An 18,738-nucleotide genomic window follows, 5' to 3' on the forward strand; every position below is an offset into this window, starting at 1 on the left:
AGGACTACCTATATATGCGCATAACTTTCACTGTGTCTTTGGCTCTCGGACCTGACCCTTGACCTCTGCGCTTAGCCATGAACCAATGGGCTAGCTTCATGGGATGTAAAACTGAGCTGAATCTTCAACTTCCATATATGTATGTGTATGTATATATATATATATATCTATATCTATATCTATCTATTTCTATCTATATCTATCTATATCTATCTATATCTGTCTATATCTATCTATCTATCTATCTATCTATATTGATATAGATAGATATAGATATAGATATAGATATAGTTATAGATATAGATATAGATATAGATATAGATATAGATATAGATATAGATATAGATATAGATATAGATATAGATATAGATATAGATATAGATATAGATATAGATATAGATATAGATAGATGGATAGATAGATAGATAGATGATAGAGATAGATAGATAGATAGATAGATAGATAGATAGATAGATAGATAGATAGAGCTAGAGCTAGAGCTATATATATATATATATATATATATATATATATATATATATATATATATATATATATATATATATATATATATATATATATATATATATATATATATATATTAGATTTTTTACAACCCCTGGTAAGCCCCAATTATGGGAGGAAGCCAACTGCTTCCATCATCTGTCCTTCGGCTCGTCACAAGAGTCCATCACGACAGAGACCCAATATTTTTACTGTTGCCTTTGTTATATTTGTGTTTTTTTTTGTGCTGATAAATAAATAAAGGAAGACTAGTATAGATCTATTTCAAGCTATTTAGCTCTCATCAGGTTCAAATCCCAGTAAGGATATGGCTAGCTGATGAGAGCTAAATAGCTTGAAATAGATCTATACTAGTCTTCCTTTATTTATTTATCAGCACAAATAAAAACATATATATATATATATATATATATAGATAGATAGATAGAGAGAGAGAGAGAGAGAGAGAGAGAGAGAGAGAGAGAGAGAGAGAGAGAGATGATAGATAGATAGGTAGGTAGGTAGGTAGGTAGGTAGGTAGATATAAATAGATAGATAGAAATAGATAGATAGAAATAGATCGATGGATAGAGATAGAGAGATAGAGAGAGGGTGGGGGTAAGGTAGGTAGAGGTACTAATAACATTCTATAAAACCTGAATAGAGTCCTGCATCCAGTTTTGGTCCCCATACCATAAAAAGAGGTTGAGACTCTGGAAAGAGGGCAGAGAAGAGCAACCAGGAGGATGAGGGGACTGGAGGCTCAAACAGAGGATGAACAGTTGCAGGAACTGGGCCTGACTGGTCTAGGGAAGAGAAGGACCAGGGGAGACAGGAGAGCATCTTCCAATATTTGAGGGGCTGCCCCAGAGAGGAGGAAGGAGGTCAAGCTATTCTCCAAGGCCAGACAAGGAAGAATGGATGGAAACTGACCAAGGAGAGATTCAACCTGGAAATAAGGAGGAATTTCCTGACTGTGAGAACAATCAACCCATGGAACAGAAGTTGCCTTCAGAAGTTGTGGGAGCTTCATCCTTGGAGGCTTTCAAGAAGAGACTGGACTGCCCTCTGTCAGAAGTGGTGTAGGGTCTCCTGCTTGGGCAGGGGGTTGGACTAGATGACCATCAAAGTCCCTTCCAACTCTGTTAATCTAATCTAGACAGATAGGTAGATAGATAGAAAGAGATAGATGGATGGATGGACGGACGGACGGATGGACAGACACACAATCGAAGAAATCCTGAAATGTCTCCCTTTGTTTCAACATTTGGAAGCACCTGCTATCTTACCATTCCCCCCCCCTCAAAAAAAGCCCTGGATATGGAGCCAAACTGTCCACTGGCGACATTTTTGAGAGGCCTCCCTGAAAGCGGAAAAACCTTTTGCACCTCCAATTAATTAATTTACTACCATTAATATCCTGATAGAACGGTCTCCACTGTGCTCCAGGCATTAGCTCACAGGCAGCGTTTAATCACGGGATGCAATATAATTTTGTGGCGCTTTGGAGGCAGCCACGCAAAAGGGCAATTGCCAGAATTACTTGTTTGAACCCATAATCCCCCACCACTCCTCTTTCTGAAGATATATTGATTTTGGGCTCCTCCCCGTCTCTCTCCGAGGGAGGCGATGGGGAAGCTGGGTGGCACCTCTCTTCCTGGGCATCCTGCCACCAAGGAAGACTCACCGAGTTGCCACCCTGTTTAGGGAGCCGCTGGGCCGGGACAAGGTCACTAACACACCCAGTCAGGATGGGACACGGCCAGCAAGCCACTTTTAGTCTTCTGGAGCAACCGGAAAAGCAACCTGGGCATGAATGCAGGGACAGTCCTCGAGTTACAACTGCTCTGGGGACCAGGATTTCCATTGCTAAACAAGGCGGTTGTTAAGTGAGTTGCAGCACAATGTGCAACCATTTTTTTTCCTCTCACAGTTGAGATTCAACCGGGAAATAAGGAGGAATTTCCTGACAGGGAGAACAATCCACCCATGGAACAGAAGTTGCCTTTGGAAATTGTGGGAGCTTCATCCCTGGAGGCTTTCAAGAAGAGACTGGAGTGCCATCTCTTAGAAACAGTGTAAGGTCTCCTGCTTGGGCAGGAGAGGTACCTTCCAACTCTGTTAATCTGTTAAGTACTCAGCATGACTAGTCTAGGGAAGAGAAGGACCAGGGGAGACAAGAGAGCATCTTCCAATATTTTAGAGACTACCACAGAGATGAGGAAAGGGGTCAAGCTATTCTCCAAAGCCCCTGAAGGCCAGAGAAGGAAGAATGGATGGAATCGGATCAAGGAGAGATTCAACCTGGAAATAAGGAGGAATTTCCTGACTGTGAGAACAATCCGTGACCCGTCAAAAGCGCGGACGCCAAAAGCGCGATCGACAAAATCGCGCCTTTGACGTCATCACAGCGCGACGAAAAAGATCGAAAAATTCAAATAAAAATTAATAAAAATTAAATTAAAGCAAGCCGATTCACATAAAGGTAAGGGTTAGGGTTAGGGTTAGGGTTAGGGTAAGGGTAAGGGTTAGGGTTAGCTTTAGAGCGTTAGCGTTAGCGTTAGGGTTAGGATAAGGGTTAGCGTTACGTTTTTCGTTACTTTAACGGTTAGGTTTAGGGTTAGGGTTAGGGTTAGGTTAAGAGTTAGGGTTAGGGTTAGGTTTAGGGTTAGGTTTGGGGGGGTTAGGGGAAGGTTTTAGCTTTATTTTTACATTTTTTCGATCTTTTTCGTCGCGCTGTGATGACGTCACAGCGCGCTTTTGTCGAGCGCGATTTTGTCCTACGCGCTTTTGTGGTGGAACCAGAACAATCAACCTATGGAACAGAAGTTGCCTTCGGAAGTTGTGGGAGTTTCTTCCCTGGAGGCTTTCAAGAAGAGACTGGACTGCCTTCTGTCAGAAAGGGTGTAAGGTTCCCTGCTTAGGCGGAGGGGGGGGCTGGATTAGATAACCTACAAGGTCCCTTCCAACTCTACTAATTTGTATCTATCTAACCTTAGGGTCAGAGTGATTGTCAATCGGAAAGGTTAGCAGTTTGGTGGTTCGAATCCCTAGCGCCGCATAACAGAGTGAGCTCCTGTGACTTGTCTCAGCTTCTGCCATCCTAGCAGTTTGAAAGCACGTAAAAATGCAAGTAGGAAAATAGGAACCACCTTTGGTGGGAAGGGAACAGCGTTCTGTGTCCCTTCGGCGTTGAGTCATGCTGGCCACATGACCACGAAGACATCTTCGGACAGCGCTGGCTCTTCGGCTTTGCAACGGAGATGAGCACCGCCCCCTAGAGTCAGGAATGACTAGCACAGATGTGCAAGGGGAACCTTTGCCTTTGCCTTTTAACCTTACAGTCATTAAGCGAATCCAGCTTCGCCCCTTGACTTTCCTTGTCTAGAGCTAGCTGGGAAAGTGGCAAAATATGACCAGGTGACCGAGGGATGCTGTAGCCATTAGGGACACCTGCCATTTGGTAGCTGCCCAAATTTTGATCTGGTGACCTTCGGAGACCTTCCACAAGTGTGAGGACAGATTGTAAATTGCCATGGCAGGTTCATTTGGTAGCGAAATGAATTGTTGTAAGTCGAGGACTACCTCCTGCCCAGACCTTACAGGCCTTCTAGGCCAACCCCCTGCTCAAGCAGGGGACCCTACACCCTTCCAGGACAAATGGCAGTCCAGTCTCTTCTTGAAAGCCTCCACTGACGGAGCTCCCAAAACCTCTGGAGGCAAGTCAATCTACGGATTAATGCTTTTCACTGTCAGGAAGCTTCTCCTTAATTTCAGGTTGCTTCTCTCCTTCATTAGTTTCCATCCGTTACTTCTTGTCCTGCCTTCTGGTGCTTTGGAGAACAATTTGGCCCCCACCTCTTCTTTGTGGCAGCCCCCCAAATATTGGAAGATGCTCTCCTGTCTCCCCTGGTCCTTCTCTTCCCTAGACCAGCCAGGCCCAGTTGCTGCAACCGTCCATCGTCTGTTTGAGCCTCCAGTCCCCTCATCATCCTGGTTGCTCTTCTCTGCCCTCTTTCTAGAGTCTCAACATTTAGCAGAATTGGAAGGGGCCTTGGAGGTCATCTAGTCCAACCCCCTGCCCAAGCAGGAGTCCCTACACCCTTTATGACAGGTGGCAGTCCAGTCTCTTCTTGAAAGCCTCCAGGGATGAAGCTCCCACAACTTTTGAAGGCAACTTCAGTTCCACTGGTTGATTGTTCTCCCTGTCAGGAAATTCCTCCTTATTTCCAGGTTGAATCTCTTCTTATTCAGTTTCCATCCATTCTTCTTTCTCTGGCCTTTGGGTGCTTTGGAGAAAAGATTGACCCCCTTCCTCCTCTCTGGGGCAGCCCCTCAAATATTGGAAGATGCTCTCCTGTCTCCCCTGGTCCTTCTCTTCCCTAGACCAGCCAGGCCCAGTTCCTGCAAACGTTCATCATCTGTTTTAGCCTCCAGTCCCTTCATCATCCTGGTTGCTCTTCTCTGCCCTCTTTCCAGAGTCTCAACTTCCAGGTGTGGCCTCACTGGCTGGGGAATTCTGGGAGTTGAAGTCCACAAGTTCTTAAAGTTCCCAAGTTTGGGGCATCCCTGCAGTAGTAGGGCGTCTAGATTTCTCTCCTATTTTGCTGCTGTTACTGCCTATTCTACACCTCAGTGTGTGTGGTTTTCCTTGCCTGAAGTGTGAAACTCTTACTTTTCTCTCCACTGAGTTGACTTTTTTTGGACGAGGCCCAAGGCTCAAAATTAAATCAATCTGGATTAAAGAGATTTCCAGCTTTTGCAGTGGACGAAGGCTTTGCAACCTCAGCACAGGTTAAGACATGTGGATGTCAACTCCCAGAAGTCGAAGTCCACATGGCTTAAAGTTGCCAAGATTGAGCGTTGCTGTTTTGGAAGCATCCGCAGAGATTCCTCTATCACCCAGGTCACCATATAGCAGCGGTTCCCAAACTTGGCAACTTTAAGACTTGTGGACTTCAACTCCCAGAATTCTCCAGCTGGCTGGAGAATTCTGGGAGTTGAAGTCCACAAGTCTTAAAGTTGCCAAGTTTGGGAACCACTGCCATATAGGATCCTCCAGGTAACAGAAGTATTTATATTCTTTGCAGTCCTCTGGATTTTCAGAGGAAAATTATAGGAAGTCCTCCTTCTTTTGCCCAGCATCTGAATTTGGATCCTGGGGATGCTGCAACGGCCGTAAGCGTGAAAAATGGTTGTAAGTCAGTTTTTTTCAGTGGCACTGCAACTTTGAACGGTCACTTAAATGAGCTGTTTTAAGTCGAGGACTGCCTGTAGATTGAATTGTGAATGAATTGAATAGTCAGCTTTGTCCAAATTGGCACATCGAGGGAAGGAAAAGGGGAAGGAAAGGGAGGAGAAGAGGGAGGGAGGGAGGGAAGAAGGAAAAAAAGAAGGGAGGAAAAAGAAGGGGGAGAGAGGGAAGGAAGGAAGCTAGGAAGGAAGGAGGGAAGATAGGTAGGAAGGTGTGCTAAAGCCCAAATAGAATAGAATAGAGCTGGAAGGGACCTTCGAGGTCTTCTAGTCCAGCCCCCTGCCCAAGCAGGAGAAGCGTAACCATTTCATATAAGTGACTGTCTCTAGATTCTTTTTAAAATCTTTCAGTGATGAAGCACCCATGATTTCTGGTGGCAAGCTGTTCCACTGGTTAATTGTCCTCACTGATAGGAAGTCAGAGGAAAAAGGAGGGAGGGAGAGGGAAGGAAGGAAGCTAGAAAGGAGGGAAGGAAGAAGGAAAGAAAAGAAGGAAGGAGAAAGAAGGAAGGAAAAAGAAGGGAGGGAGAGAGGGAAGGAAGCTAGGAAGGAAGGAGGGAAGAAAGCGAGGAAGGAAGGAGGGAAGAAGGGAAGAAAAGAAGGGATGGAGAGAGAGAGAGGGAAGGAAGGAGGAAAGAAAAGAAGGAAGGAAAGGGAGGAGGGAAGGAAGGAAAGAGTGGAGGTATAGGGCAGGTTGGACTAGATGACATAAGGTCCCTTCCAACTCTGTTCTGTTAATCTGTCATCTGAAGGAAGGGAAGGAAGGAAGGAAGGAAGGAAGGAAGGAAGGAAGGACGGACGGACGGACAGACGGACAGACGGAAGGGAAAATGGACGAAGGAAGGCAACTGGAATATTAATCGAAAGGTTGTGTGAATGTAGCTGCTCAGGTCTTTCGCTCTGCAGACTCCGGACGGCACATCCTACACCCTCAGCCATTGAAAACACACACACACACACACACACACACACACACACACACACACACCCTGCCATCCCCAGCCTCTTTCAAGGATATGTAACAACAAAGCCAACTTTCCCACTGTGTGAGTGTGTGTGTGTGTGTGTGTGTGTGTGTGTGTGGTCAAGGAGGAAAGGGCAAGTAGGTCTGTGCATTCCATGCGTGTGCAAAGAAGACTGGCACTTTGGTGACACTGGGCATTTCCTGCTACACTTTGCAATTCAAGCAGCATTCTGCATTCTCACCTAGCCCCGTTTCCCCCCCCTTTTTCCTCCTTCCTTCCTTCCTTCCTTCCTTCCTTCCTTCCTTCCTTCCTTCCTTCCAAAACGTGGCTGGCTGGGGGATTCTGGGAGTTGAAGGAAGGAAGGAAAAAGGGAGGAAGGCAGGGCAACTGGTTTGCCATTCTGCTGACCCCCCCCTCCCCCCAGCCGGGCTCTGCCGGCCTGCCCCTTTTCCCAGGCTGGCACGGTGACTCAGGGGTTGCCAGGGCCCCTGCGGGCACCCAGCAAGAAGCCTGAGTCAGCAGCTCCGGTGCAGAAAACCTGCCGAGTCACTGCAGAGCGGCTGATGCCAGGGAGGGGAGGGGAGAGGCCACGCAGCCCAACAGGTAGAGACTCCGCAGAGAAATCACACACACAACCTCAGCTGTCACGACATCTTTATCCGTGGTTATCTCTCCAAACCAGTTTTTCGGGATCCTCATCCCCCGCAGGCTGAGTCACCCGTCCGTTGGGCTGATCCTGGCTCAGTGGGCCATGTAAACACAAGGGCAACCTCATTGGGTGTCGGCCACTTTGGGGAGGGGGCTTGAGTGCTGGAGTGGGGAAGGTCCGGGGTCTACCATCCCTCGCGGAGTATTTCCTGATCTGGCAAAATTTCCCGCTGGGGAAACTTCACAGAGAGAGCTTCCCCCAGCGGCCCCATGCAGTTGGGAACTCTGCACATGGGCAGGAGCATTGCTGGTTGTAAATGGTGACATGAAAACTTTGCATCAATTGGTCAGGAGAAAGCAGGATTTTTCAATCTCAGGCACATGAAGATGGGTGGTCGTCAACTCCCAGAATCCTCCAGCCAGCAGGTTTTAATATAGATGGGCTTCAACTCCCAGAATTCCCCAGCCAGCATGCTTTAATTTTAGGAGTTGAAATCCACCCGCCTTCAAGTACCAGAGGTAGAGAAGCACTGGGATGAAGGCTCCAACATGGCTTGACTGAAGTGCTTATAAATAAGAGAATTCTGAGAATTGAAGTCCACCCATCTCCAAGTCCCCAAATTTGGAAAACGTTGCTCTAAGTTATTCAGCTGGCCTTTTCCCAGCATCGCCCCCTCCTCACGCCTTCTCTGTCCCTTTTCTGTAGAGGCAAGCGACGGATCCAGAAGCTGAAAACAACAGAAACTGGGCAGTTTCACCCAAATTTGCCTTTTGCGCGAAGACTCGAGACCATAAGAGAAGCGGAAAATGAAGCATCTTCCTCCAAAAGAAGCGTCAAATTTTAGGTTCTCGGTAGAGCTTCACGCCGATGGGGATTTACGCGATTTTTTTAAAAAAAAAACAGAAAACAATTCTCGTTCGCCCTATGAAAAGATCTTTATGGAGAGATTAAGAAACCCCCGTGTTGTGTTTTGCGTTTCTTTCAAATAAAGCTTGGCGCTGCCAACTTGGCAACCCAGCCTTGCCCTGGCTCCGCCTAACGGATGCCTGCCAACTTTCTTTGATTGTTTTCCCTTGCTGGCAAAGCCAAACCAGCTCCGTTTTCCCTGACAATTCATTTACGGGACAATTAATTCGCAGGTTGGAGGATTTTCAATGGCTGCTGGTGCCAATTCCTAACTCCAGCCCGCGATGCCTGAGAGAGTTTACTTCTTGATCCCAGTTGGGAAAACTAACATTCATGTCGGCTTGTTCCTTCAGATATTTCGGGAGATTCCTTCCCCTGCAGAAAAGCGAAAATCCTGCACCTCAACATCCCTAAAAAAACATATGAATTCTACCCCCAACCTTCGCAACAAATCGAACTGATCAATAAAACCGATTACACACACTACAGGCAGTCCTCAATTTACGACCGCAGCTGAACCCACATTTTTCTGTTGCCGAGGGAAACATTCCTTAGGTGAATTTTGTCTCGTTTTACGACTTTTCATTCCACTGCCATTAAGTGAATCACCCTCAAGAGAGGAACCTGTTTGTTAAGTGAATCGGGCTTCCCCCTTCGCACTCCAAAAGGCCACCAAAAGTTAACACGTGACCCCGAGAAACGGTGACCGTCGTAACTATGAGTCCGTCTGATTTATTTATTTATTTATTTTGCTCTTGTGACTATGTGGGATACTGCAGGTGTGAAAAACAGTCGTAAGCCACTCTTTTCAGTGTAGCTTTGGCCACTGAGTGAATAGTCGTAAGTCGAGGACTCTCTGTAGTGAACAAGCCAATGGTGCAATAAACAAACCAGCCTCAACAGATCTGCTCGGAACTGAATTTCTCCCCAAGAACCAGGTGCCTCCTTGCACACTTTCTCCATCGGTGCAAAAAACCAGGGGGGCAAAAGGGATGGGGGAGGAGGGGTTGCACCCGGCCCCACCCGAAAGAGGCTCCCCCAAAGCAAAGCAAAAGATTTGGCCCAACTGTCAATCACAAAACTGTTAGTCAATGTCCAATTTTCTTCGGGCGGGAAGCATCCAGAGAGAGGAGCCCAGGGTGACAATTCCCGGCGTGGCGGAGAAAAATTAAGGAAAGGAGAAAGAGAGAAAAGCCGAGGACTTACCGGTGATGGGCACGACCAGCAGACAGACCTTCCACAGCATGGTGTGCCAAGGGGGTATTGGTGGTGCCAGGGGGGGTCAAAACGTGCCTTGCACACTTCCCCCAAAAGTCTTGGTCTTCCCCTTGCCAAGCTCTGCGATCCGTCCTTGCTTCTTCTCACCCCGAGCGAAGGAATCGGCCACGCTCTCCGCTTGTGTGTGTGTCCCCCACACCCACACACCGCCGCTCACACCCGCAGGAGAGAAGCACAGCGTCCCATGGTGTTGTCACCCACTGGGGGGGCTGTTTGGAGGAGGCTGGGGGCCACGGGTGTCTTCAGCAGGCATCCGGGGGTGGGGTGGGGGAGCTTCAACTTCCAGATCCGGCACGAAAGTTGTGGTGACCTCCTCCGAGTGTGGCTCCTGCTTGTGTTTTGAAACTCTGCAACCTGTTTCCCACACACAGGACCGGAGGGAGGGGAAGAAATGTTAACCTGTTTAGCAAGTTTGAACAGGTGTTTCTCAAAAGGGGGGGTGAGGTTTCGTTTATAAAGGGAAAAGCCTTGGCGGGAGGGTGCCAGAGCCCTCCGCGGCCCTGTGAAGTCATCACAATTCCTGGGGTGGCAACGTCGAGGCTGGGTGCCAAAATGGGGGATTTGGGGGGGGGGGCTCTGAAGACCCCTAAAGATGGGACGTCGGAGGCCTGAAGGACCAATGTGGGTTGATTTCTTTCCTGGGCTCCATTTGCAACCGGTTCATTTAGTGACAGTGCATAATTACGACGACACTGGGAGGGGGAATCGACTTGCAACCGGTTCTCGGATGAAGAGGAGCACCATGTGATCAAAATTCATGTGCTTGGCAACTGGTGTGCATTTACAACGGTCGTAGCATCTCGGGGTTACCAGTTGTGACCTAGTTTCTGACATGCAAAGTCCATGGGATTCGCTTAGTGACAGATTCGCAATTTGCTGAACCGCAAAAAAAAATCAAGAGTGCCTCGCTTAACGATTGCCTCGTCTCACGAGGGAAAGTCAGAGCCCCATTGTGACCGTAAAGCGAGGACCACCTGTACACACTGTTTTTCAAAAGAAACATGCTTCAAAGCCCTAGAATCCCTGGGCTCCCTTGAGCCCATCCAGATGTGCCCCCAGCAGTTGAATGGCAGTCGCTTATTGCAATCAAGCTGTTCATTGATGGATTGCAGAGGGTCCTCGATTTATGGCCACAATTGAACCAATATCTTCGTTGCTAAGCGAGACAATTATTGAGTTTTGCTCCATTTTTATCTTTCTTGCCACCGCTGCTCAGTGAATCACCGCAACTGTTAAGTGAGTAACGCAGTTGTTAAATGAATCTGGCTTCCCCACATGGATATTGCTGGTCAGAAGGTTGCAAAAAGGCATCACATGACCCCACCCCCACCCCTCAGGATGTTGTAACCGTCATAAGTACGAGTCAGTTGCCAAGGGGCTCAATTTTGATCACATGACCCCTGGGAACACTGCATGGGTCGTAAATCTGAGAAACGGTCATAAGTGCCTTTGTTTCTGTGCCGTTGTAACTTTGAATGGTCACTAAACAAATGGTCGTAAGTCCAGGACTGCCTGTTGTTATTTTATGTATTTAGATGCCGCCCGTCTCACTTATCAAGCAGTTTTGGGCGGCTTCCATTGGGTTGAAGGTGTGATATTCCCCCCCCCCCTTTTTTTGTGAAGCCTGGCTTTGCTCTTTTAATAGTTTTATCTGTGTTTTCCTTTTTAATGAGTCCCCTTGAGGACTAGCAGCATCAAAAGAATGCATCAAAAGGTGATACCAGCCCCTGAACATGGCAGGCCCCACCCAGCTCCAGTGGCCACAGATTTTTATCTCTGCTCATCCGCTGGGAGGGAAGCTGGCTGGCAGACACACCTGCTGAAATTCCTTCTCCGGCACCCGTGAAAAGGACACGCCGGCCCTGCCCGCCTTCGCGCCCGGCTGCCCGACCTGCTCTGCAGGAAGCGAAATCTTGCTGACTGGAACGGCTGCTCCGAGGACGATTTCCATTTGTGCTGCTGTCTGCTTTTAAAGCCACACGCTCTTTGCCGGAAAGAGATGGGGCTGCCGTCGGTCTGGAAGGGTATTAGCAAGGGATCGGCAAACTCATGGCCCGTGGGCCGGATCCGGGCCGCGGGCCATCCTGGAAAATGTAAGCAGCTGGTCTGCATCGTTTCAGCCCAGTCTACCCAATACAAAGAGGAAACATGCCAGCTGTTTGGGGAGTGGTGTCAAGCTGTTGGCCAATTGGCCACACCCACCCAGTCAGCCCCCCCCCAAGGTCAATCACAGTCCTGATGTTTCTCTCTATGAAATTGAGTTTGAGCAAAGGGGCTGGACTAGAAGACCTCCAAGGTCCCTTCCAACTCTGTTATTCTGTAAGGATCTCGTCCTTGAGCAAAGGGGCTGGACTAGAAGACCTCCAAGGTCCCTTCCAACTCTGTTATTCTCTAAGGGTCTCCTGCTTGAGCAAAGGGGCTGGACTAGAAGACCTCCAAGGTCCCCTCCAACTCTGTTATTCTGTAAGGATCTCGTCCTTGAGCAAAGGGGCTGGACTAGAAAACCTCCAAGGTCCCTTCCAACTCTGTTATTCTCTAAGGGTCTCCTGCTTGAGCAAAGGGGCTGGACTAGAAGACCTCCAAGGTCCCTTCCAACTCTGTTTTTCTGTAAGGATCTCCTGCTTGAGCAAAGGGGCTGGACTAGAAGACCTCCAAGGTCCCTTCCAACTCTGTTATTCTGTAAGGATCTCCTGCTTGAGCAAAGGGGCTCAATTAGAAGACCTCCAAGGTCCCTTCCAACTCTGTTATTCTCTAAGGGTCTCCTGCTTGAGCAAAGGGGCTGGACTAGAAGACCTCCAAGGTCCCTTCCGACTCTGTTATTCTCTAAGGGTCTCCTGCTTGAGCAAAGGGGCTGGACTAGAAGACCTCCAAGGTCCCTTCCAATTCTGTAATGGTCTCCTGCTTGAGCAGGGAGTGGACTGGAAGACCTCCAAGGTCCCTTCCAGCCCTAGATGCTATGGTTCTATCAGCTTGAGCAGGGGGATGGACTGCAAGATCTCCAAGGTCCCTTTGAGCCCTAGATTCTGTGATTCTATGAACTTAGGCAGGGGGTGGACTAGAAGACCTCCAAGGTCCCTTCCAATTCCATTCTGTATTCAATCATGTTTTTTCAGAGGCTGTTTGGACACAGCCCTGAGGTTTTCTTTGCAAGGTTTTTCAGAAGTGGTTGCCATTGCTTTGTTTTTAGGACTGAGAGAAAGGGACTGGCCCAAAATTGTGCACCTGGCGTCATTCCTAAGGCAGGACTAGAACTCACCGCCTCCTGGTTATTACCCGAATGCCTTCGCCATGACACCAAAACTGGCTCTTTAAAACTTTTTGCGTGCTTTATAACCCCCTCGCTTGCAAGAACCTGGCAGAAGATTCCATGGCAGCAAGCAAAATATTCAGAATATTTTAAGTCTTTGCTGCCATCTAGCTGGGAACTAGATTTGTGTCGTCTGGAAATTATACTTCTGGAGAAAGCACAATGGCTCCGTTTACACACACTTTACTCAACCCAAATCACATGGCAACTTAGCTTACTTAACTCACTGACCGTCTTGCTTAGTGATGAAGTTTCTGGTTGTGTTGGCAAAGTGAGGATAACCAGGATGATTAGGGGACTGGAAACTAAAACATACAGAAACTGGGCCTGGCTAGTCTAGGGAAGAGAAGGACCAGGGGAGACAAGAAATATTTGAGGGGCTGCCCAAGAGAGGAGGAAGGGGGTCAAGGTATTCTCCAAGACACCTGAAGGCCAGAGAAGGAAGAATGGATGGAAACTGACCACGGAGAGATTCAACCTGGAAATAAGGAGGAATTTCCTGACAGGGAGGACCATCAACCCATGGAAGAGAAGTTGCCTTTGGAAGTTGTGGGAGCTTCATTCCTGGAAGCTTTCAAGAAGAGACTGGAGTGCCTTTTGTCAGAAATGGTGAAGAGCCTCCTGCTTGGGTGGGGGGGTTGGACTAGATGACCTCCAAGGTGCCTTCCAATTCTGCTAAATCTGAGATGGGAAGCCCACCTACATTGGAAAGCAACCAGCTAGCACTCTACATGGATGGAGATCTCAGCCAGCCAGGATATGCTTGTCACAAAGGTGCTTTTTCCAAAAGACTTTCTTAGTTATTTCCCCCCCACCCCTTGAAGATGTTTTGCTTCTCATCCAAGAAGTTTCCTCAGTTCTGACTGAATGGTAGGGAATGGAAGGATTTATATTCCTTGCAGTCCTCTGGTTGTTAGCAGTCTCTTGGAGAGTCATTGAGCCACTAGAGGTTTATCTGTATCCTTGGGGGTCACCTGAATAGTGCAAATGGGTGCAGAGCTGTGACCCGACAAATGCGCGCACGTCAAAAGGCACTGACGAAACCGTGGCGAGAACACTGCGATGTCATAAACGGGCCCACAACAATGCGCTGACAAAACTGCGCCCACAAAAGCACGATTTAAGTTAAGGTAAGGGTTAGGGTAGGGTTAGGGTTAGGGTTAGGGTTAGGGTTAGGGTTAGGGTTAGGGTTAGGGTTAGGGTTAGGGTTAGGGTAGGGTTAGGGTTAGGGTTAGGGTTAGGGTAGGGTTAGGGTTAGGGTTAGGGTTAGGGTTAGGGTTAGGGTTAGGGTTAGGGTTAGGGTTAGGGTTAGGGTAGGGTTAGGGTTAGGGTTAGGGTTAGGGTTAGGGTTAGGGTTAGGGTAGGGTTAGGGTTAGGGTTAGGGTTAGGGTTAGGGTTAGGGTTAGGATTAGGGTTAGGGTTAGGGTTAGGGTTAGGGTTAGGGTTAGGGTTAGGGTTAGGGTTAGGGTTAGGGTTAGGGTTAGGGTTAGGGTTAGGGTTAGGGTTAGGGTTAGGGTTAGGGTTAGGGTTGTTATTAGTTGCTTGTTGAAGGTGCGCTGTTGTTGGCGCGATTTCGACCTCACGGTTTTCTCACCGTGGTTTCGTCGGCACGCTTTTGTCGAACACGCATTTGTCGGTGAACCGTGCAGAGCTTTCTTGGGACTGCTGAAAGCACTGTGTTGTATTTTTTTCAACACAATACAACATATGTGTACACTTTTTAGTCCAAGAATACATTAAGGCAGAAGCTTGTCCACCCCAAGGATAAAACACCCAGGCGCAAACTGAGCCATGGGGTACATGCAGCGAGACATGGGCAGACCTGTAGGTTGGAGAAACGAAATAACCACTTCACAAATTTGTGGTAAAACACAGCAGAACAAACCCACCAAGGGAAGATCCAGCGGTCCCTCTGCATTTGAAAGACAAATGCTGCTCTTTTGAGAACATTCTGGACAGAGAGGACCTCTGGCTTGAAAGCGGGGTCAAAGAGGCCATTGGCATTAAAATTGAGCAGCCTACCAACAGAGGGGGAGGGATACATAACCTGTACACAACACAGTCCTTCCAGCAGTTCCAAGAAGTCCCACACTTGTTGGTACTCACAAGTGCACCCAATGACCCTCAGAAAATGAGTATCAACCCACCTAACCACCAGAATATAAGAATATAAATCCTTCTGTTCCTTCCCATTCAGCCAGAACTGAAGAACCTTCTTGGATGAGAAGTGAAATGTTTTCAAGGGGGGGTGGGGAAACCAAGGAAGTCCAGACACCCCCCTTCCCTTCTAGCATTGTCCAGATTGAAGTCAACACTACATCCAAATGTAGTTGGGCCGCTGGATCCTCCTTTGATGGGTTTGGTCTCCTATGCTCTGCCACACATTTGTGAAGTGGTTGTTTTGTTTCTCCAATGTACAGATCTGCACATGTTGGCTAGACGATTGTGGCCCAGCTATCATGATTGTCTTTCCAAAACCTCTTACTCGTGAGGAAACATTGATTTTCACTCAGTGGCCCACTCTTCAAGAACAATGGCATTGCTGATGCCCTTTTCACCTTACCTTGCAGAAAATTACACCGAACGGGCCTTCTGCAAATTCAAGAAAATTATGTGCATCTTCTGGTGGCCAATGGCATAGCTGGCGTTGGCCCACAGTTGGACTCCAGCCCAGGAAGGAGTGAGCATCGAGTTGCATAAGAGTGAATCATGGTTGAAAACAAATCTTGCTTAACTTGGCATTCCAGTAGTAGCACCACAATGTTTCTCAACCTTGGCTGCTTGAAGATGTCTGGACTTCAACTCCCAGAATTCCACAGGCAACATGGGTGAACTTCAAGTCTCAGAATTCCCTTGCTGACTTCAACTCCCAGAATTTCTTAGCCAACTAGCTGGGGAATTCTGGGAATTGAAGTCCACCCATCTTAAAGTTGGCAAGGTTGCGCAGCCATGGTGGTGCGGTGGTTAGAGTGCAGTATTGCGAGTCCCTTGGGCTGCAAGGCCATCCAACCGGTCAGTCCTAGAGGAGATCAACCCCGACTGCTCTTTAGAAGGCCGGATCCTGAAGAGGAAACTCAAAGACTTTGGCCACCTGATGAGAAGGAAGGACCTGATGAGAAGGAAGGACTCCCTGAAGAAGATGGAGTCACCAGTTGGCATGAGCTTCAATGGGCTCTGGAGGATGGTGGAGGATAGGAAGGCTTGGAGGAACATTGTCCATGGGGTCGCGATGGGTTGGATACAACTTCCCAACTAACAACAACTACTGTTTATCTATCTATCTATCTATCTATCTATCTATCTATCTATCTATCTATCTATCTATCTATCTATCTATCTATCATCTATCTATCTATCTATCTATCTATCTATCTATCATCTATCTATCATCTATCTATCATCTATCTATCATCTATCTTTCTATCCTGCGTCCCTTGGACTGCAGGGCCACCCAAACGGTCAGTCCTAGAGGAGATCAACCCTGACTGCTCTTTAGAAGGCCAGATCCTGAAGAGGAAACTCAAAGACTTTGGCCACCTGATGAGAATGAAGAAGGACTCCCTGGAGAAGAGCCTCATGCTGGGAATGATGGAGGGCAGAAGAAGAAGGGGATGGCAGAGAAGGAGGGGGCTGGATGGAGTCACTGAAGCAGCCAGCGTGAGCTTCAATGATAGACGACAGGAGGGTCTGGAGGAATGTTGTCCATGGGATCGTGATGGGTTGGACATTGTTTGCAGAATTCTAGACAAGAATTCTAGAGACGAGGTTCGGAGTAGAGTAATAAAATTCTTTTTATTAAAAATCTCTCTTGATCAACGGTTTGCAAAGTGTGGTGGATTCCTCGTGTGTTACAAGAAAGAGCCACACCCACAACGAAAGCGAAACAGCAGTTATACCCTCCCTAACTCCTCCTACTCCCATATCAGCTAGCCTGATCGGGGCGGTCACAAACCAATCAGCGACAGTAACGCCCTAACTATTACCTTATATAGAATTATGACGTTTAACCAACCAACTTCTAACGTTGTTTTTCTTTAACCAATCAAATGATTACACATTTCTTTTCTAAAACTCCCTCTTGGACTCCCTCTAGTGGTCATACAAAATATTAACTCTTTTTCAATTTTATTCCATCAATTCCCCCATCTCTTATTTGGCAATTTTCTTAATATTTTCCCTTATTTCTTTCAACCTTTCTCTTTCTATTATTGTACTTTCCATAGGGAATGTATTCATACTTTCCAATAATTGGATCTGATCCCCAATTTCTTTTAATACCATCATTGACTTTTCATGTTGCTGAGCTTGTATTATGCCTCCCACAGTAGAGGTGACAACATTTCTTATTATGGGAATTAAACATGGCAGCATCATTAATCCAATAAAAATTATACCAACCATGAACAATGCTTGTTTCCAATTTCTAAAAATGCCCCCTAAAAAGCCCCCACCATCCAAATTGAATCCCCGCCATATCTGGTCAGGATTATAAGTTAATTGCCGCATCTCTGCAGTTAACTGCTTCACAACGGCCCCAGTTTCATCAATTTGTAAACAACAGTTAGATAGATTAAACTTCCCACATACACCCCCTTCCTTGGCTAACAAATAGTCTAATGCCAAACGGTTTTGATATACTGCGGTTCTTATTTTGTCTGTAGCAGTAGACAAAATATTAAGAGCTTTATCAATTCGTTGGCCAGCCAAATCTAATACTGCTTGGAGACGAATAATTCTATTTATCATATAAATGGGTGTACGGTACCAATAGGTTCCATCCTCTGCCCACGTTGCTCTACCATATGTACATATAATTCTTTCTGAGCTCCAAACATCACTATTTTCAAATTTCGTGAAATCACTACAAAGAAAGTTGGAAAAGACCAAGTTAGATTCTAACTCTCGTCTTCTTCTGCTCTGAGAACCAACCTTTCCATACAGCGGGACCCCTAACACCTGTCGGGCTTTTATAGGCAACAGAAAAAATGATGGTTTTATCCATCCTAAAATACAAGAACCAGACCAATTTTTGGGCAGAGTTTCATATGCTAATTTTCCACAAATCCAATACATAGCATTGGATGCTTTCCACATATCATCAATAGAAGAAGAATTCAAATAGCTCAAATTAGTCATATTAAAACGTAGGGGTTGAGTATTATTAGCCGGAGAAGACCAAATACTATAGTCAGGACTCCATGTTCCCAGACAAATTAAATTCCCAACATGAATAGATCCATTCCTAACAAAGCAATTTCTCCCTACCAGGTTGGTGGACAGAGTCCACACAATTCCAGTGAAGTCTTTTCTTGCTGTGATATTACCAGCATACGAAAGGTTATTATATGTCACCGGATCAGCCTCCAGAGCTTCCCATGGCCATTGCTCTCCCATGTTAGTCCCTCCACAAACAAAACAGTTTTTAACAGTCAAGGTTTTAGCCACCTGCTCAGCCATCTCTATAAATAAACTATTAGCCTTAGTATTTATTGGTAAGGGGTCATCTAATTTTCGTAGAGTATCATACACAGACCACCCAAGGGATTTTATTTCTCCATCTTTAATCCTCTCAACTTTAATGGTTAGATATGTCTCTGGATCCAACCCTTGTCCGTCAATTCCAAAACCATACGTCACCATGGGTGGAATATTACAGGATATTTCTAATTGGATAGTATTTCCGATACCCCTTCGGAAGGAAGTTACATAAGGGCACCCCTTATAACCGCCCCCTGTGTGATCACAAACACATTTCCATCCGGAGCACTGGGTGGTGCCTCCACAAGGAATCCAAACGTTAGGATTACCATAATCCCAGTTAAGAATAGTTTCACACAAGTATTTATGATTAATTTTATAACTATTGATCCAAGCCT

The 18,738-nt window shown here is 46.8% G+C and overlaps 1 protein-coding gene across 1 annotated transcript in view; it reads right to left on the reverse strand.

The window, feature by feature from the left end:
* The window catches only part of NECTIN4 (nectin cell adhesion molecule 4), a gene marked incomplete in the record, with an annotated part of 115,741 nt that extends 105,866 nt beyond the window's left edge, over positions 1-9,875 (reverse strand). Inside the window, 1 exon segment of the mRNA XM_087703053.1 lies at positions 9,484-9,875. Within this exon segment, the coding sequence (XP_087559179.1) occupies positions 9,484-9,523 (40 nt within the window).
* Between the last annotated feature and the right edge of the window lie 8,863 nt (positions 9,876-18,738).

The sequence above is a fragment of the Thamnophis sirtalis genome, unplaced genomic scaffold (assembly GCF_051295495.1).
Source record: "Thamnophis sirtalis isolate CommonGarterSnake01/CBP01778 unplaced genomic scaffold, rThaSir2_p1.2 scaffold_19, whole genome shotgun sequence".
NCBI classification, from domain to species: Eukaryota; Metazoa; Chordata; class Lepidosauria; order Squamata; family Natricidae; genus Thamnophis; species Thamnophis sirtalis.